Raw genomic sequence first — 20,970 nt, forward strand, 5'->3', positions numbered from 1 at the left:
GGTTTGAGGTCCAGTACGACATGGACGGAGTGCTTTGTTTAATCATGCTTTATTTGAGTAGAACTCCACACAGAGGAAGTCATGGAAGTTTGCCAAACCTGATAAAAATCTTGGCAGCATGCTCAGGAACTGTGCAGAACAGGTAGTGGATCTTCAGTGACATCTTCAACATTTCCATGCTGTTATTCCTATATGCCTAAAGTCCACCAACATCGTTCCCATGCTGAAGAAGTTTTCTCTGTTCTGGTCGTTCTGTCGCACTCACAGCCATCGTTATGAAGTGCTTTGAGAGGCTCATTATGAGGCACATCAAGACCCTGCTGCCACCTTCACTGGACCTGCTGCAGTTTGTGTATTGTCCCAACAGCTTCACAAACGATACCATTGTCTCCACCACCCTCCACCTGGCCCCCACACACTTGGACAGAATTGACATATGAATGCTGTTCATTCATTTCAGCATGCAAAAATGGTTGTGGAAATCAGGAGAGCACAGAGTAACCACTTCCTTCTGAACTTTGATGGATCTTAGAGATCATCAAGAGCACCAAATTCCTTGGAGTTCACCTTGTGAAGAACTTCACCTGGTCACTTAAACTGAAACTACATTCTACAGATGGACCATTGAGAGCATTCTGAGTAGGTGCATCACTATCTGGTTTGGGAATTGCACCATTTTGGATCGCAAGACCATGCAGCGGATGGTGAGGACAGCTGAGAAGTTCATCAGAGTCTCTCTTCACTCTATCACTGACATATACACCACTCACACACACTCTTCATCCCACCTCTGTACCTACTGCGATCTGGGAAAAGGTACTGAAGAATTCGGGCCTCTTAACTAAACTGTACACACTCACACATACACACAATTTTATGTATCTGTCCTGTATTGTGTTGGTTGTCTGCACTAGGGTGTACGCTATACACATTATGTGTCTAGGACAACTTACTCTTTAGTTCTATAGTTTAGTTTATTTCAGTGTGTACTGTGTCAGCTGTAGATGGTTGATATACTGAATTATCATCAGATTGAACACATACAAACACCTACAGTGAGGAAGCTGAAATTGGGTTAAGACCCCCTCAGTAATTAGACAACAGATCAAGACCCCAAAGTGCACACACACACACACTCACTCACGCACACAAACAAATCCCTTCAGATTAAGAGGGTATCACTGTGTTCAGTGGAATTACACTGGGCTGAGCAGATGTCTAAGTCAGTGATGTACCAGTGATACAGTGATAATAATAACATTTACAGTCTAATATCCGACTTCAGACAGCTGAGTGAACAGACATCACAACACTGTTCTGTCACTGTTAGAGGTGCTGTTATAGAAAAATACTTAACATCACCTCATTAATCACAATCTACAATTTAACATTCAAAAAAATGTTTGTGTGTAGCAGGTCCAGGTGAAGCTGGCAGTGGTGATCAGGATCTCTACACTGATGATGTGGGGTTTGGTGTTGACTCAGATGATGATATCTTCATAGATGAGGTACGTGTGCTGAGACTTTTATTAATCAGACTTACAGTTTACTTACTTTTTTGCAATAAAAATGTGATTAATTTTAATCAGAGTGCTGGTGCTAGCACTGAATCACAGACTATAAGTACTGATAATCTACCTTTTATTCTCACTGTTTCCTCAAACATTGACAATTTTAAAGCTGATAGAAGAACCTATGAAGAACCTACACTTTCAACTGCGATCACCAAGCAGTGCTTCTGCTTACGGAGATGTCATTAAAACAAAGACATTTCACAACATACCTGTCTTAAAAAACACACCAGAAAACACAACTCTCATACAAAACACATCTGAAAACACATCTGAACTTCAGAACAATTACATGTCAATCAATATAGTCTGGACATTAAACACCACCACTGCTGCACCTAGCACAGCGCCTCCCACTACCAGCCCCATGATCACACCCTGGAAAGGGGTGGAGCCTCGTGTGTATGATGTGTCATGTGATGAGACGATCTGCCCCCCCAACAGTTTCTGCAGTAACGACTACGACATCGGTGGATCACGATGTCACTGCAACCTCGGTCTCCATGGAGACCACTGCTCCGAAGGTGACATGTTAGCGTATAACAACTTTTATCAGTGTATCATCCAGGGGATCCTGATATTATTATTATTATTATTATTATTATTATTATTATTATTATTATTATGTTTTTAAATTTTTTTTAGTTACTGCGTGTATACTGCCTCTGTACCAGTTAGTTCTGTTTTATAGTTACACTACTATCTAAAGGAAAAAAGTGTACATTTTTCATTGGATGATGTGAAAAGAGAAACAGCACACTGCCTTTACACTGAGCCCAGGATACACACCTGTGTGTGTCTGTGTGTATTTCGGTGCGACACTAACGTGTATTTCATGTAGGTGTGTCAATCCGGTTTCCAAGGTTTTATGGATTTTCTCACATGACATTTGAACCCCTAAAGAACTCGTACCAGATCTTCCATATCACTCTGGAGTTCAAGGTCAAACCTTCTCTCTCTCTCTCTCTCTCTCTCTCTCTCTCTCTCTCTCTCTCTCTCTCTCTCTCTCTCTCTCTCTCTCTCACATAGCACATACAATAATTCATTTGGAATGTCCACAACTAAAATTATGTTTTACTAAAAGAACTGTGTTTCTGTGCCAGGCGGACTCTGAGGATGGTTTGCTCTTGTACTGTGGAGAGAATGAACTTGGTCGAGGAGATTTCATGTCTCTTTCTCTGGTGCGCAGGAAACTTAATTACAGGTCACTTTCTCTACACCTCTACTAACACACCAACACCTCCTCTAACATTCCAATACATCCATTAACACACCAACATTTCCATTAACACACCAACACCTCCTATAACACTCCAATACATCCATTAACACACCAACACCTCCATTAACACACCAACACCTCCTCTAACACTCCAACACATCTATTAACACTCCAAAACCTCCTCTAACACTCCAACACATCCATTAACACACCAGCACCTCCTCTAACACTCCAACACATCCATTAACACACTAACACCTTCACTAACACACTCCAACACCTCCATTAACACACCAACACCTCCAATAACACACCAACATTTGTTAATACATTTGTGTGTTCAGGTTTAACTGTGGCACAGGGGCAGGGCAGATCATCAGTGACAGCTCTGTTGTGATTGGTCAGTGGCACACAGTCACTCTTTTCCGAGACGGAGTTAATGGCTGGCTACGACTCGACAATGACACCCCTGTGTTTGGACACTCACTGGTAACTCACACTCACACACACACACACACACACACACACACACACACACACACACACACACACACACACACACACACACACACACAATACTTAAATTCAATTTGATTGAACATACTCGAGCAACTGAATAAAAAATTATAAGTTTATAAGTTTATGTGTGTGTATGTATGTATGTATGTGCGTGTGTGTGTGTGTGTGTGTGTGTGTGTGTGTGTGTGTGTGTGTGTGTGTGTGTGTGTGTTACAGGGTCACTACACCAAAATAACGTTCCGTACTTCTCTGTTTGTGGGCGGGGCTCCTAGTGTTTACTGGCTTGTGAAGACAGTGGGAACCAATCAGGGTTTTCGAGGTTGTGTTCAGAGCCTGTCAATCAATGGCAGATACACTGATCTGAGACCTTGGCCTCAGGGATATGCCCTCAGTGGAGCAGACATTGGTGAGATGCACACACCCAAACACACACAATGTTAGGCAGTGTAGAAGCATGTGGAAGTAAGTGTATGTGTGTGTTACAGGTGAGTGCAGTACCCGTGTGTGTGACAAGGTGGTGTGTGAGCACAATGGAGTGTGTTTCCCGACTCGTGCAGACAACTACACCTGCCTCTGTCCTCTGGGATACAGAGGAGTTCACTGTGAGGAGAGTGAGTCTTTTACACACACACACACACACACACACACACACACACACACACACACACACACACACACACACACACACACACACACACACACACACACTCACACAGAAACACACACACACACACAGACTGACCCACATCCTCTGTGTGACAGGCTTCGTGCTGTCTCTGCCTCGCTTCAGCGAGAGTGTGCAGTCATATGCCAGTGCCCCTTGGCCTCAGCACCCACAGTCCTATCTTTCCTTCATGGAGTTTCACATTACCTTCAAACCTACCAGTCAGGATGGGACTCTGCTCTACAGTCATGATGAGTACAGTCGTGACTTCCTGTCCATTGTTCTGGTGGGTGGTTTTCTGGAGTTCCACTTCGACTGTGGCTCTGGAGCTGCCAACATCAGGTCAGTGTGTCTGCTGTTTCTCTAACGTGAACACCTCCATGTGGCTGTTTGTGAAGTACACATTATATCCTCACTGGATTAACTCCATGCTCAATATGACACTTTATCTGTGATTTTGTGTCTGAGTCCATCATGTTGTCATTTTTTACAACATTGGCAATCTTTAAAATGTAGAACAATTAAATATAGACATTTACATGACTTTAAATGTCAGAGAATTAACACTTCTGAATGATCAAGTGTAGACACACCCCATAGAACACACAACTATCGTTATGATCCCATGAATCAAAGCATTCTCCAACTGCGTTACTGAACATACACAGACACATCCTGAACACTCCACCTTTCAATACTTAATACAATAGACTTTACCGCTCAGGTGTTGCAGTCACTCCATCACCTGTGTAGAGAAGGAGGAGACAGAGGTATAAAACCCAAACTAAAGACACACACCATCTCACTAAGTGTGTGTGTGTGTGTGTGTGTGTGTGTGTGTGTGTGTGTGTGTGTGTGTGTGTGTGTGTGTGTGTGTGTGTGTGTGTGTGTGTGTGTGTGTGCGCGTGTTTGTTTCAGGAGTGAGCAGCCTGTCAGTTTGAACATGTGGCATGATTTAAGAGTTTCTCGTACTGCTAAAAGTGGAATGCTGCAGGTGGACAATCAGCGGCCAGTAGAGGGCAGTGCTGAGGTAAACTGTAATCACTGTGTGTGTGTGTGTGTGTGTGTGTGTGTGTGTGTGTGTGTGTGTGTGTGTGTGTGTGTGTGTGTGTGTGTGTGTGTGTGTGTGTGTGTTCATTATGACTGTATTACTCATTGCATACTGATCATGTGAAATAAGTAATATTCAGGAATTTTTATGATTTTTATGATTATGTTTTGCTTTAAACATTTAAAATAAGATTTTTCTGAATGTTATTGCATCAAGCTTTAAGATGTCTTAGAATTATTAATTAGTTTGTGTATGTGTGTGTAGGGAGCATTTACTCAGATTAAATGCAGTTCCCCTCTCTATATCGGTGGGGTTCCTGATTACGACTCCACAAAAATAGGTGCTGGAGTAATCAGACCATTCAGTGGAGACATTCAGAGGGTATACACACACACACACACACACACACACACACACACACACACACACACTCACACATACACACGCATGTACAAACACATGCATAGACACAGATACACAAACACACACACGCACACACACATGCACACACACATACATATGCACACATACACACATACATACATACACACATACATACATACATACATACATACATACATACATACATACACACACACACACACACACACACACACACACACACACACACACACACACACACACACACACACACACACACACTTTTTATGACTCCACACATTTTATTTTATCATTCATGTTCTGTTTTACGTTTATTAGAAGGTCATTATTTCAGCTTTTTTTATTAGATCAGATTTTCAGTGTCAGAATTTCCCGTTCCTCCTAACAGAACTGCTGTAACTGTCAGGTTTGTGGGTCCAGAAACCTTTTTCAGTCTAGAGATCTGTGGGATCCAGTCTGTGGGGTTTAGCTCAAGTCTGTTGCTGATTAATTCAATACTTTCACTTTGATGTCTGTATGGCATTTTCTTACAACATTGGGCTGTATCTCTAATGAGTCAGAGGATAGATACCAAGTCACTGAATATTAATAGAGTGGTTATGCTACATGCACAGGGCAGAAAAAGCAATGTATCAGTGTCTGCATCCAGATTTTTGAGAAGGCAGGTTGAAAACCTCTCGAGTGACTTGGCAGTGCCTTCACTATCTTTTTGTATCTGTTCCTTGTTTGTGAAGAGCAAGGAACTCAACATTTTGGATCGTTCTTTTGCCATATTTTTATCATGCAGTCAAACATGACACTTGAGAAATCCTGAGCCAGTTCAGGTATATCATGTGTTCTAGCTCAAACACACCTGTGCCACTAATGAATCCCTTGAAGTCAGTTGAACCTGATTTGCAGTGGGTGATGAAAAATTAGAATTCATGTTTTCTTGTTTGTTTATAAAAATGTTTCTGTGTGCTATATTATCCCCAGCATAGTTTTAGAATTTTGGTTCCTTCAGTCTGTGTCTAGGTGGACCAGCACTGATGTATTCATTCAGATGTCAAGGCCCTTTGTACGTCACTAGGGATAAGGGCCTCTGTAAAAGCTCTTTTTTGATGTTTTGAAATTCAGTCAGTAGTTTCATGATGGTGTGTCTGTGTGAGATTTATGTCAAAAGTCCAGTTTTGTTGCTGTAATTCTACTTCAGTATAGATCAGATTCCATACCACTCGATTTCATGTAGGTCACACATCCTTCCTGCATGTAGATCACACTGAATGACCGTGAGGTTGCTGTGGTGACGGGTCATGTGGTGGGCGTTAATGTTATGAACACGCCCCACCCATGCGTGGAGAACCCATGTGCTAATGGAGGAACCTGCAGAGCCAAACGAGATGAGTACGAGTGTGACTGTACACTGGGGTATGATGGAAAACACTGTCAGAAAGGTACACACACACACACACACACACACACACACACACACACACACACACACACACACACACACACACACACACACACACATACACATTATTACAAGTCAGTAAGCCAATATGACCAGTCAGGTTATTTAGTCATTGTACTACTCACAATTACATCAGATTAAATTAAATTAAATAAATAAAAAAAACCCTAGGTGGTAGGGTTGAGGGGGCTTTAACAAGCAGTCAGTGGACAGATATTAGCTAGCTCTGATGTTCATTCATTCATTCATTTTCTACCGCTGTATCCGAACTTTGCTGGTCATGGGGAGCCTGTGCCTATCTCAGGTGTCTTTGGGCATGAAGGCAGGATACACCCTGGATGGAGTGCCAACCCATCGCAGGGCACACAAACTCTCATTCACTCACACACTCACACACTGCACAATTAGCTCTGATGTTAATTATATATAAACTGTCGATCATCCTCCTTTTGCTCTGCATCCTGGTCATCTCAAGCAATTAGCCCATCCAAGTGCTGTTGTAAACCCTGACCAGTCATGCCCCAGTAGTGGCACTGGGAGGTTGGGAATTAACACTTCCAGCAGTGGCCACTCTGCTGTGGGCCTGTGAGTGTGGACCTGTGAGGTGTTGCTGTATGGGGAAGGATGCCTGGCTGTGCGATGGTCATGGTGCTCACGGAATACAGCAGGGCAGTGATTGGCTTGCCATGACTTTATTTAAGGTGCCCAAGGGGAACATATGTGTGGAGTCCACTGCCCCCTAGCCAGGATTTCTTGGCTTGTTTGTTGGCTCTATGGGTCCCAAGGTAGGGCGGTGCTCAGTCTCCACCTCTTTCTCCATGCTTTCTCCAACTTGGCCACAGCGCAGTCCAGGGTGTGGAGCAGGGCTTGGGGGCTTGTGGTACTTTTAAGGCCTACGGCTTTCCGCTCCTCAGTGTGATCAAGCTTTGATCAGGGATTGAGTATTTCCAATGATGGAGCTTACTTGCCGCATTTAGGGGAGATAGGCTGCAGAATCTCAGCCCATACTTGGTCGTAATTGAGGGCCTCCTCAGGGAGCTGGGCCTCCTCTGTAAGCAGTGGGGAAAGAAGGTCAGCCCACCACTCACATTGTCAATCCGGCGTTTCTGGTGAGACAGACGAAAAGAAGTCAACTGTGGTTAGGCTTCTGCATACTCTTTAAACCAAACTGTCAAAAGATACTGTTACTATTCTGAAACAATGTTTTGTGGGAATAGCGAAATTTGTTAAAATGACTATCATCCTAATTTAGAGCATAAACATTAGCTAATGCTCTAAATTAGGATGATAGTCCTTTTTTTAAAACAAATTTTCTGATACTTTCTGATAAGTATGGATATACATCCTCAAATTTTGTAGGTGATACAACCTGTCATGTTTAGATCCTTTTAATCACAGCTCGCTCAAAACAGTGTCACTGTTGAAATCCTACATCAAGTTATTCTTTCTTTTCACCAGTCCATAAATGTTATTCCTGGATAGACTATGTTTTCTGGACAAGAAACTTTTAGTGACTGTGAATATTAAGCGATGGTTATTTCAGACCACATCTTGAACCGATATCCAGCTACTCTTTCAACCTGAGGGTAAAACATTGCCTTAAGTTTTGGACACAGTTTAGACAATCATTTTCACTTGAATTTTCAGTTCAAGCCCTGATTGTTAATGACAGCATGTTTATACCTTCTATCAATGATCAGTGCTGTAATACCTGGATGAGAAGTGGGATTAGTTTATTTAAATACCTCTATACTGTGGTTAACTATGTCCTGTGAACAAAAGTACAAAATGTAATATACTGCGCTCCTATTTAAATAAATATTTGCAGCTTCTGAAATTATTAACTTTAAAGTCAGCCCACTTTCCTTTTTTACTACCCAAAGCTTTATTAGATTCAATAATAGGAATTGACCCACATTTCTAAGCAATAATAGTCAATTCAATTCAATTTATTTGTATATCAAATAAACAAATCAACAAAACTAATACATTTCTGTTTTGTGCTTTTAATGTGCAGAGTGTGGAAACTACTGCTTTAACTGTGAGTACACACACGCACGCACGAACACACACACACACACACACACACACACACACACACACACACACACACACACACACACACACACACACACACAAGTGTTTCAGAACCATTTTTTCAGGTATCAGAAATGCTTTCTTTCTTGGTCTGTGTATCTATCTATCTATCTATCTATCTATCTATCTATCTATCTATCTATCTATCTATCTATCTATCTATCTATCTATCTATCTATCTATCTGCCTGTCTGTCTGCCTGTCTGTCTGCCTGTCTGTCGGTCTGCCTCTCTCTGTCTGTCAGCGGTGACTGAAGCAATTGAAATTCCTCAGTTTATGGGACGCAGTTATCTGACATATGACAGTCAAGAGATTCTTCAAAGGTATGCGTGTGTCAATGTAGTGTGTGTTATATAGTGGATTTTTAAATTTGTCTAAGTTGCAGTTTACTGGTGTGTGTGTGTGTGTCTGTAGGCTATCTGGTTCTAGGACGAGTGTGTTCTTGCGCTTTAAGAGCTTCTCTAAGGATGGACTGTTACTGTGGATAGGAGAGAACCTGAGCCAAACTCACACTGACTATCTGTCTATAGGTCTGCAGGACGGAGCACTCACCTTCAGGTACACACACACACACACACACACACACACACACACACACACACACACACACACACACACACACACACACACACACCACAAACACGCACATACACACAAACACAAATGGATGACAGTGATGTTCTATGCAGTTATGACCTGGGCAGTGGGGCTGTGTTTGTTGTGGTTAACGGAACCTTCAGTGATGGAAAATGGCACAGAGTGAAAGCAGTCAGGTCAGAAACACCTCCTACGTCCTGTTACTATGACCTGTTTCTACAACTTCCTGTTTTGTGTTTTAACATCTGATTTCTGTATCTGACCATCATCAGGGAAGGGCAGAGTGGGAAGCTGACTGTGGATGATTATGGATCCGAGCTGGGACGATCACCTGGCAAGATGAGACAGCTCAATCTGAATGGAGAACTTTACATAGGTACTACAAACACACACACACACACACACACACACACACACACACACACACACACACACACACACACACACACACACACACACACACACACACACACACACACAGAGTGATTGTAGTGATTATTAGGATGATGGTGATGATTTTTCCACAGGTGGGATGAAGGAGATTGCTCTTCACAGCACTCGTCAGTACCTGGCAGGTTTAGTTGGCTGTGTTTCACACTTCACTCTGTCCAGTGACTATCATGTGTCTCTGGTTGAGGACGCAGCCAATGGCAAGAACATTAACACCTGCAGCAACTAACTCACATCATTGCTGTCTAACACTGATTAGGATTCTGATGAAGCTTATGGAAGATTAGAGAAATGGTAGAAGCACCAGGATGAAGCTGTTTGTGGATTGTTGGTGGAGATGGAGTTCAGCCCTGTGATGTGTAAAGTGTGTTAATGTTTCTGGTTGCACTTCTCTCTCTCTCTCTCTGCATGAGTTTCTGATGTCTTTATTTCCGTTTATAGATTTTAGCTATTGTAAAGTTTTTATTTTCATGCCTTTGTGTTTAAACACATCTCACTCTTGCCATCTAATATGTGACTTATACCCTGTGTTTAGACTTTGTTTTTTTTCTACATTCTGACTCTCTCATACTCTAAGGTATTATTTTCTTTCACTTTTTCTTTTCCCTTTTTCCATTTGAGTGCTGCACCGGGGCATCATTTATGATGAATCTATAGTAGGCGTATTACATATGATAAAAATATCAACACCTTTTACTGCTTAATTCATTTTATAAAAATATAATATCATTATATATTTAATAGTTATGTTGTGTTATCTCTCTTAATACCAGTAAGAAATGACTAGAGCAGATTAGTGTTAGGTTAGTAGAGGTGGGGCTTAGTGTGGGGCTAGTGGGGTTTAGTGTGGCTTCAATTAAAGAAATAATAAAACTGGGTTTTAAGTTGCTTGAAAAAATAAAAAACTGTAACCTTCACTGCTGACCTCACCTGTTTAATCAGTGTCTGTATGAATTTTTTTTTAAATGCAACACTTTTGTCTTTGGCCACATTATTCATGAGCTGAACTCAAAGATTTAAAAGTTTTGCCGGTCCGAAAACCAGTCAGTGTCTGGTGTGACCACCATTTGCCTCACGTAATGCAACACATCTCCTTGTGGAGACACTGCTGTTGGGTCACATACATTTGCTGGTGGTTGTGGGCTATGCTTCCAGAGGCACTTGCACTGAAGAAAGTCACAAATATTCCGTGATTCATTTCTTCTCCTGAGTCATTCCTGCTTCATGTCCTGGCTGAAGAGACCTGTGTGGACTTCTCTGACTGAAACGACTCTACACAAACTAACAGGTGTGGTGTTCTAATCAGATTTTTAACCCCTGCTGGGATTGATGGCTGAGAATCACAATGAAGTTTAGGGTTAAGGAGAGGAAAATCTGCATTCCTCAATATCCCCTCAGTGGCTTGTGAGAGAATAAACTAAACCCACTGTGGATAGAGAGACATTCTACTGAAGACCATAGGGAGAGATGGCGGTAAGAGCACTTGTGGCCCAGTTTTGAAGTTTTGAAAAATGTCCACCTTTTTATCGCTTTTCTCCAAAGCAACAGTAGACAGGATACAAGTGAGCAGGTAACAGTTAATGAACTGTTACCTGTATGTAGTATGAACTTTCCAACAAAAGAAGGCTCTCAGGCACATTATTTCATGACTCCTGCTGAAAGACGATACAGTGATACAGAGCGTAATGCTGCTGCCCCACTGTTCCAGGGTTTAGGCTTATGTTACTGTCTGTATGGAGTTTCAAATGTTCTTCTTGTTATCGTGTGGGTTTCATCCTGATTTCTCTGGTTATGGTTATGGTCTGTATGTGTTCATTTGACAGACTGACATCCCATGCAGGTTGTACATTCTGCACTCTAAAAACTCTTGTGGTGTATTTTCCGAGGAAATTAATCCACACAGGGTTATGTGCTGCATCCTGTGGTTATGCAGACTGACTGACACACCACAGAGTTCAGTATCTTCCTATAACAACATTTCTCCAAGCATTTTATTCCTCTTAGGTCACTGCAGATGTTAAATGTGTACAACATATGTAAGAATGATACTTAGTAACGTAAATAGTTATGTTCAATGAAAAAATTATTCTCTCTCTCCAAGTTAATAAGAGAAAAATCTCAACTTGTCATGTTAATGAGAACCCACAAAGAAGTGTAAGCTTCTCTATCCTGAAGATGTGGAGAACTCCAGCATTACCTCTGACCAGTACACAGACTCTTTCACCACATCACACACACACACACACACACACACACACACACACACACACACACACACACACACACACACACACACACACACACACACACACACACACACACACAATAGTGTCAACTGTTTTGCATCCTGTTTTACCACATTCCGCTTCCTTAAATATCAGTGTGTAAGCCTAACCCTAACATACATACACACACACACACACACACACACACACACACACACACACACACACACACACACACACACACACACACACACACACACACACCCCTCCCATCTTGCTGTGTGATGTAAGTATATTAAAGCCCCTCTGTGTTCCTCAGCTGTCTTGTGCAGGATCAGCTCACAGAAACACACACATACACACACTCTTCAGGTAAAACACCCTTCAGTGCTTTACTGCTGTATTCTAACCGTTACACTGCTGCAGTTTTGTCACTTTGCATGTGTGTATTTGTCTTTATGTTTGTTTGTGTGTTTTCAGCAGCAGTATGTCTGATCTCTACACAGTGGAATTAATCGCTCCTGGTCCATGGGGTTTCAGACTACAGGGTGGAAAAGACTTCAGTATGCCACTCACCATCTCACGAGTGAGACACACACAGACAGTTTCTTGATTGTCCTCATTTTTCTTCCTCTTACTGCCTTCTCTCTCTCTCTCTCTCTCTCTCTCTCTCTCTCTCTCTCTCTCTCTCTCTCTCTCTCTCTCTCTCTCTCACTCGCTCTCTCTCTCTCACTTACTCTCTGCTCTCTGTAAATGTATCAGTTACAGGATTATACACACACTCTGACATCACACACTCTTCTGGTCCCCTCTGGTATGATTGTAATTCTCATGATGCCATTTTGCCAAGGGCCGATGAAAAGAGCTCCCTGATTGATTTTCCTGCTGTGTGTGTGTTTATGTGTGTGTGTAGCTGACAGACAATGGTAAGGCAAGTAAAGCAGGTGTTGCCATTGGTGATGCTGTCATCTCCATAGGGGACCTGAAAACAGAGGAACTGAATCATCTGGAGGCTCAAAGCAAGATCAAAGAATGTAAAGGCAACCTGAAACTCACATTACAGAGGTACACACACATACACTCACATACACACACATCCTAAAAACATTTTTTTTTGCTGTACATTATTCCACACCCAACACTTCAGGGTTTGTGGTTATTAATCAATAATGAGGTTGATCAACAATGAGCGCTGAAACTGAAGACTCCTTCACCACATCATAGACACACACATTTCTGCTCACAGAAAACTTTACTATGTCAATATTTATAGACGGATTTTAATTACTTTATGTGGACTGTGTGCTGGACATGTTTCTGTGAATAAGCTGCTACTATAGAAATGATAACCTGTTAAAACGAGAGCATTACAAATGACTTGTAAGCTGCTTTACTATCAGAAAAAAATTAACCAACACATTTTAACCAATAACAATATAGAACTCTAATTATGTTAATTAATATACAAAACATCCTAAGTCTGTGATAAGGAATGGGAAGATGTTCTTCTTTCTCCTCCTTTTCTCTCCCAAAATATTTACACTCATGTTTATTTTATGTTGAATAATTAAATTATAATCACCTAGCAACACCATAAAAACCATCTATATTAGAAATATTTTGGAGGTGTGATCAGATGAAGGAGTGCGGAATGTGTGGTTAAATGCAGGTGTGATCAGGTAGAAGATCCAGTGTGGTGGAGATCTCAGCAGTTGGTGATGAAGCCCCTCCCTGGATTCTGTTGATTTGATATTTAATAATGATAAGTAAATAAACCTGACAGATTAATTGCAATCTTTTATTATTAGAACAAATTTCTCACTCTCAGCAGCATTTGAACCCTGTGTGTGTGTGTGTGTGTGTGTGTGTGTGTGTGTGTGTGTGTGTGTGTGTGTGTGTGTGTGTGTGTGTGTGTGTGTGTGTGTGTGTGTGTGTGTGTGTGTTGCAGTATCTGTTACTGAGTCCCTGACATGTGATGTATGAAATGAAGACCCCTCTGTATCACTTCTCAGGTCCTCATTAGTCTCAGTACTGATGGTTCTGACTGTGTTCATGATGTTTTGTGTGTTTTCAGAGCAGCCAGTGTTCCCAATCCTGCTTCAGTACAGAAGGTATGATAACAGATGATGGTGTATGTGTATTTATATCTTGGACATTTGGAGACCAAATGTTCCTATAAAGTGCAATATTTGACAGTTTTGACCTTTTGGGGACATTCGGCTGGTCATCACAAGATAGTTAAAGTCGGATTTCACTTAACATAAATTAGCTGCATTAATAATTTTGTGAATAGAAGGTCCTCACAAGAATAGTAGGACAGAGTTTGTGTGATGTAAGTTATATTTAGAACAGGGTAAATCTATCTGTGTGGTGTTTTGTGTGTGCATGTGTTTGTGTGTGTGTGTGTGTGTGTGAGAGAGAGAGAGAGAGAGAGAGAGAGAGAGAGAGAGAGATTAAGCAGTAGTTCTTCAGAGGCACATTACTGGTCAAGGAACCAGGTCTCTGATTACAGACATAAGTACACACATTGGTTTTACTATCTTACTGGTGACCTTTTATTGATTTACATACATAAAGACTTACATAAAGTAGCATATGATGGTGATGATGATCTTTATTGTGTTTCTCTTCTTTCTGCTCCACAGACAACTACAGTAACATCAAAGTTAGTATGACGTGTGTGTTTGTGTTAGTATATGTTAGTAATACTGCTTTCAGTGTTAAGATTTTTGCACAAGATCAGTGCTAATAAGTCATGTGTAGGGAAACAGTGATGATTCTTTTGATGTTCAAGAATATTTCAGTCATTACAGTGTCACCTGTATTTTAGCACATTCTGTGTGTGTGTGTGTGTGTGTGTGTGTGTGTGTGTGTGTGTGTGTGTGTGTGTGTGTGTGTGTGTGTGTGTGTGTGTGTGTTGGGAGGATTTCCTTGTGAAGAAATGAGGTTGTTGTAGATGTGTTTTTGGAAGGAGATGTGTGTGTAAGAGATCAAGAGGGAGAGATTTACTTGTGTGTTTGTGTGGATAGGGTGATCCGTAAGCCAATCATACAGACAGATATCGGGTTCTACCATGAGGCATCTCACGCTGATGCAAGCAGGAAACGCATCATGGAGGACACAGAGGACTGGAGACCCAGAACAGGGACGTCCCAGTCACGCTCATTCCACATCCTCGCACAGATCACTGGCACTGAGGGTGAGTGTGTATGTGTGTGAGTGTGTGTGTGTTGGTTGGTTTTCCTTGTAAAGAAATGAGGTTGTTGTAAATGTGTTTTTGGAAGGAGATGGTTTTAATGTGAGTGATTCTAAATTGGTGTGTTTCTCTGCAGCCCTGCCAGAGGACATGGACTTCAAAAAGAATACAGTAAAGTAAGTGATAAGAGCCTCATCCCTACATACTTTTTTGTTATTTCTTGTTTGGTTGTATGTCCTTTCTTATTTCTCGCTTCTCTCCTATCTACCTCTGTCTCTTTCACACCCCTCACCCTCATCTCTCTCTCTCTCTCTCTCTCTCTCTCTCTCTCTCTCTCTCTCTCTCTCTCTCTCTCTTTATCTTTCTGTGGTGAACAGAGAGATGAAGATTAAAGTCGGGCCTCAGTATCATAAACTGAGAGACTGGCACCATGGAGTTTCTGCTCAAACCCTCAATGTACTCAGTCTAGTCTAGTGTGTATTTGTGCATGTGCAAATGTTTGTATGTTGAATTGTGTTGTGTGTGTAACCATATGTGTGTGATTTTTCTGTATTTAACACTAAATTATAAATTGTTCTTTGTGATCTCAGCATGTGTTTCGTTAGCAGTAAACTAGCCAGCTTTAGTGGTCATGATTTAATGCTCTATTTGTTCTCATTAAACATAGAAGTTTATGATTACGCTCAGTGTTAGAAATTTAGCCAACTAAAGTGTGACTGATCTAAAGTAAATTATTGTGGGATGATATTTATTTACTACTGATGCTGTGAGCCGGAGTATATTCACACTTGGAACCTCAAATTGATGATTTTTCCTTGCTTTTTGGACTTAGGTAGAGCTTAGGAATTTGAGTCAAGAGCTTTAGTCAAATGCAGCATTACTCACATAAGAACAGAAAAATAGCCAAATAGCTAGTTAGCATGGTGTTTAGCTGCTATCACTCTTCAAAATGCAATGAATGAAACAATATCTTAAATAATTATGTGTTGCTGTAGGTGTTAAAGAATACATACAGAAGTGAGGTTAGCATAGCAGCAGTTTCTCATCTTTCTAGCATAAGTAGTCACACTGTACACACTAAAGTTATAGATTTGGGTTTGTTTATTTGTTTGTTTGTTTGATAAACCACATATTTAAAAATGTTTTTATCTTTTTTTTGTGATGATACAATAAACTTCTGTGAGCTTGTGAAACTTGTGACAGCTGTATGTGTCTGTCTCTCTGTTCTGTTAGTCCAGTCCATCATCATGGCCATCAGAATTCAAGGCTAGTGATCAAATCACAGATATAAAGGCCATGCAAAAAAACTCTGTTTCTGTTCTCTAACTTGTCCCTGCTGACAAATCTGAAGTGTGTAACAGCTGCGTCACTTTCCAGAAGAAACTGCTACCATGCTAATCACACTCTTCTCTCTCCTGCCATCTGGAAAAAGGTTCAGAAGCATTCGGGCCCTCACGACCAGACTGTCTAGCAGTTTCTTTCCACAAGCCATAAGACTCCTCAACAACTGAACTGTACCGAACACAACAAACACACTCCACTGTGTGGACTGCACCGATCTGCACCAAATACACACTCTTCCAATATACATCCATGTCTACAGCACCACCCATATCAAACTGTTTACATGCTGCTTTGCACACTGATTTTGCTATTTTCACATGCTGTCACAATTCAGTCAATTGCTGTGTTGCACAATTCATTACAATACCTGATATATGTGACTGCTGCTATTATATTAAGTGCTCATTCCAGGTTTTTTTTCCACATGTACTGTAGAATATACAGTATGTACTCTGGACAGAGCCTCTTCTGTGTATTGTCTTGTAGTGTCTTTTTTTTTTTTTTATCTTGCACTGTTTGCACCAGGTTGCACAAATGCACTTTATGTGAGTAGGACTAACTTACTTAAGTCCTTAGCTCTGTGTTTTTTTTTTTTTTTTGTGTAGCACCATGGTCCTGAAGAAACGTTGTCTCATTTCACTATGTACTGCAACAGCTATATATGGTTGAAATGACAGTAAAATCATCTTGACTTGACTTGACTTGACTTGACAACTACTGGAGGATTTACAAAATTAAGTTGATTCTCCTGACTGGTGAGCAAACACACACACACACACACACACACACACACACACACACACACACACACACACACACACACACACACGAAGTGATCCATTCTAATCGACTTTATTTTATTTTATTTTATTTCAGTTCATGTCCCAGTGGCTGAGTTTTTTCGGCTCATAGATATTTACTTTTGTATTTTGCTTCCCCCCAGCGTCTAAAATCGGTAATGAAAATTTACTGGTGAAATATGAAGAGGAATAAACTCAGGAGATTAGTGGATTAGCCACAGTGAGCAGCCTGTGTACAAATGTGGATAACTGTGATAAATAAAGTCACACAAACGGGTTTGATAGCACACCCTGACCATTTTCCTTAGTTACTGAGTTCCCTGAACATTATTGTGTGACTGTAGTATATGCTGTGCAAGAGTGATGACTCAATCACATAAACTGGTAACTATAAGACAAAGGGTTCCCTTTTCTGTCTGGTTCCTCTCTCGGTTTCTTCCTCATGTCTCAGATTCACTCATCAGGGATCCAAGTCTAAATCAATATTCTGTTTTGTGTAACACTACGTTTTGACAGTGTCCACTGCTGTGACAGCCAAATAAAACAAACTGGAATATACTTATCAAAAGCTCCTGCAACTTCTGCTTCTCTGGAGAAGTTTAACCCTCAAAACATTTTTATAGGATGTAAAGTGTGACGTAATCTTTTCAGGCAGATGCAACCCAAGTCTGTTAAAATGACCGACATGGTGGATTTACATGGAAACTAATCCTGTCTGAATAGGGGTTTAATTAGTAATTAAATTAGTAATCCATCAGAATGGCATGTAACACTTTTCACTACAAAGTAACTGAAACAACCTGAAGCTATTTACACACACACAAGTGTAAAGTGTTTTTATTAGTAGAGCATTAAAGCTTTGAAATTCATATAACATACATAAACTTTTCATTTAGTACAAAAGAATCTCTCCCTCACACACACACGTCCATCATAAGCAGCACGTTCAACAAACTGGTACAGAAACAAATTTATGTTTAATTAAGATGCTGCAAAAGATCATTCTCTCGCCTTCTCCTGCGCACGCACACACACACACACACACACACACACACACACACACACACACACACACACACACACACACACACACACACACACACACAGAATATTTGGTCATAGAATGTTATTAATCCCCCTTTTCTCCTCTCAGTCAGAGTCTTCATCATCCAGGTACTCCTCAGCATTGCTGTGTGTGCGTGTAATCACTGCAACACACACACAATTATGTACAATTTGACAATATAGGTACTTAAATTTTAATAGTGTTTGTGCACATTAGAGGCTCACCGCTGCCCTGCTTCCTCTTCAACAGAGACGCACACTGAGCGTTAGTAGCCATCTGCAAAGCTGTCTTCTTCTCATTATTCAACACATCTGTCCTGGCATCTACACACACACACACACACAGATAAATATACGTCTAATATTTATGTGTAGTGAACAAAATTCTCATGGAAGAGCGATTTAGGATCGTTCAGATAGAATAAAACTAATTGCACTACAGACAAAGGCAACAAAATGGTGTGCGTGTGTGTGTGTGTGTGTGTGCAGGCATACTCCTGTTTAAAAGCATCTCCACGATGTCTGAATATCCTTTCCAGGCGGCAGCATGCAGCGCGGTGTCACCCAGTTTATTCTGCGCACACACACCCACACACAATGAAAGTTTCACAAAACAATTAGACAACAATCTTTTAATTTAATGAAAAAATAATTTTACACATATAACTAAGGTTTTATTATTATTATTATTATTATTATTTCACCTGCTGATTAATCTCACAGTTCGGCTGGGAAAGTAGCAGCTCCACCACATCTACACATATAAACACAGACACACACATTATGTATCGTTTTACAGAGATTTTGAATTAATGAATGTGATCGTGTATCCAGTTTGTGAGGTCAGTTTATCTGTTTGTTCTAGACACGTTTTAAGACGGATTAAAAAAATTCGATGATGGATCAGAATTTTTTTATTCCCTCATAATTTTAGATCAGAACAAATGACACCTTTTGTATCAGACCATCCAATTTTAGGAGAGAATGCAATAAGAAATGTATTTAAAGTAAAGTAAAAGTAAATAACATGTCAAATCTCTTGTTTTTCTTTCTTTCTTGTAACTTAATCAATCCTGAGACTCAGTGACACCAAACTGCTGCTTTCTTCTTCTGTTCTGCTTTTGCAGGTTTGTAGCTCAGCTTCTTTCAGTAGTTGTGTTTCAGGAGGTTTCTCCCTTCAGTCTCCTCTTTAGGAGGTGAAATGATCCTCAGTTTAAGGTTCATTTCTGCTGATTGACTTGTTCAATCTAAAAACTTCCACATTCTACCTCACAAAGTCCTGTGTTTAGTGTCACTGTGTTTTGGATCATTATCTTGCTGCATGATGAAGTTCCTCCTGATTAGATTGGACTCATTTATCTGATCATTTGTAAATGATCAGAATGTTTCTGTAGATGTCTGACTTCATTCTGCTGCTACCATCATGAGCTCCATCATCAGTAAAGATTAGTGGGAAAGCTTCAGAAGCAGCCATGAAGCCCAAGCCATGACACCAACACCACCATGTTTCACAGATCAGCTGGTATGTTTTGGGTCAGGAGCAGATCCTTACTTTCTCCACAGTGGATCATCTCTGCACTTCTTTGTGAATTCTTCTCAGATCTTATGAATCTTACTGTTGATAAGAGCTTTGTATGTGTATATTTTGGCTGTCTATGTCTTCTTCCTGTTATGGATTGTGAGACCTTCACCCTGCATTGTGGATGTTACTGACTTTTGTTTTGTGTGAATACACAGAAGAGCATGTGTCTGTCATCAGTCTCTCAGTGATCCAGGGCTTTCTTTATTTTTCCCAGTAAAGTGAATGATGGATTTAATTTTTTTAATAAAATAAATTTGAATTTATTTGAATTTTGTAAAAAGTTATTGTCCTACTTTAAATAGAACATCCACTGAAATGTTTTCTTCACACGCGTTCAGTTAAAGACACATTTACTGTGTTTCCAGTGTCTTCCATAAAAACTGAATCTGGAAGCAAGTAAAGTTTAGAATTTAATTTGCTATTTAATTTTGCTGCCAATATTCAAGATGTTGCATTAGAAAATGTGTGATATTAACCTTTTTACCTCCGTCAACAAAATGTAAGCATTTCTGTGAAAGTTCTCTGTTCCACTTACGGACGTTAAAGCAAAAAGAAACGTAGAGAACTCTTAAATTCAGAGATTTATTCATAGGAACCGTTTAATTGTTAGTCATTTGTAATGTAATGTTATATTGGAAAAAAAAAGAATGCCACATGGAATAATTTTCAATAATGTCTCAGACCCCTCTCTGTGTGTGTGTACCTCTGTGTCCTCCGTGACAGCTCCAGTAC

General features: G+C 40.5%; 3 protein-coding genes across 4 annotated transcripts in view; 2 read left to right on the plus strand and 1 right to left on the minus strand.

The window, feature by feature from the left end:
* Window positions 1-1,726: 1,726 nt before the first annotated feature.
* Window positions 1,727-10,999, plus strand: LOC113637400 (pikachurin). Of its 2 annotated transcripts, XM_027138027.2 has the most exons (16): window positions 1,727-2,095; window positions 2,413-2,513; window positions 2,675-2,775; window positions 3,138-3,282; window positions 3,529-3,718; window positions 3,798-3,923; window positions 4,075-4,318; window positions 4,895-5,006; window positions 5,292-5,408; window positions 6,682-6,862; window positions 8,900-8,923; window positions 9,224-9,302; window positions 9,394-9,537; window positions 9,669-9,752; window positions 9,849-9,952; window positions 10,104-10,999. In XM_027138027.2, the coding sequence occupies exons 1-16, from the start codon at window positions 1,864-1,866 to the stop codon at window positions 10,253-10,255; spliced, it is 2,136 nt and encodes a 711-aa protein (XP_026993828.2). In that variant the 5' UTR covers window positions 1,727-1,863; the 3' UTR covers window positions 10,256-10,999. The 2 variants fall into 2 exon arrangements, with proteins under 2 accessions (XP_026993828.2, XP_047674458.1); XM_047818502.1 differs by lacking the exon at window positions 8,900-8,923.
* Window positions 11,000-12,483: 1,484 nt separating this feature from the next.
* Window positions 12,484-16,644, plus strand: pdlim5a (PDZ and LIM domain 5a). Its single transcript, XM_047818541.1, has 8 exons — window positions 12,484-12,623; window positions 12,735-12,837; window positions 13,165-13,316; window positions 14,326-14,362; window positions 14,897-14,916; window positions 15,281-15,450; window positions 15,584-15,623; window positions 15,825-16,644. Exons 2-8 carry the CDS (start codon window positions 12,739-12,741, stop codon window positions 15,919-15,921), a joined length of 615 nt encoding a protein of 204 aa, XP_047674497.1. The 5' UTR covers window positions 12,484-12,623; window positions 12,735-12,738; the 3' UTR covers window positions 15,922-16,644.
* A 1,768-nt stretch (window positions 16,645-18,412) lies between these two features.
* The window catches only part of ostf1 (osteoclast stimulating factor 1), a 4,172-nt gene continuing 1,614 nt past the window's right edge, over window positions 18,413-20,970 (minus strand). Inside the window, exons 6-10 of the mRNA XM_027137962.2 lie at window positions 20,942-20,970; window positions 19,361-19,410; window positions 19,152-19,230; window positions 18,882-18,980; window positions 18,413-18,799 (exon numbers count right to left, since the gene is read on the minus strand). The exon at window positions 20,942-20,970 is cut by the window's right edge and continues 79 nt beyond it. Of these exons, the coding sequence (XP_026993763.1) occupies window positions 18,741-18,799; window positions 18,882-18,980; window positions 19,152-19,230; window positions 19,361-19,410; window positions 20,942-20,970 (316 nt within the window). The 3' untranslated portion in view covers window positions 18,413-18,740. The remainder of the gene's footprint in view (window positions 18,800-18,881; window positions 18,981-19,151; window positions 19,231-19,360; window positions 19,411-20,941) is intronic.

The sequence above is a fragment of the Tachysurus fulvidraco genome, chromosome 9 (assembly GCF_022655615.1).
Source record: "Tachysurus fulvidraco isolate hzauxx_2018 chromosome 9, HZAU_PFXX_2.0, whole genome shotgun sequence".
Classification (NCBI taxonomy): Eukaryota; Metazoa; Chordata; class Actinopteri; order Siluriformes; family Bagridae; genus Tachysurus; species Tachysurus fulvidraco.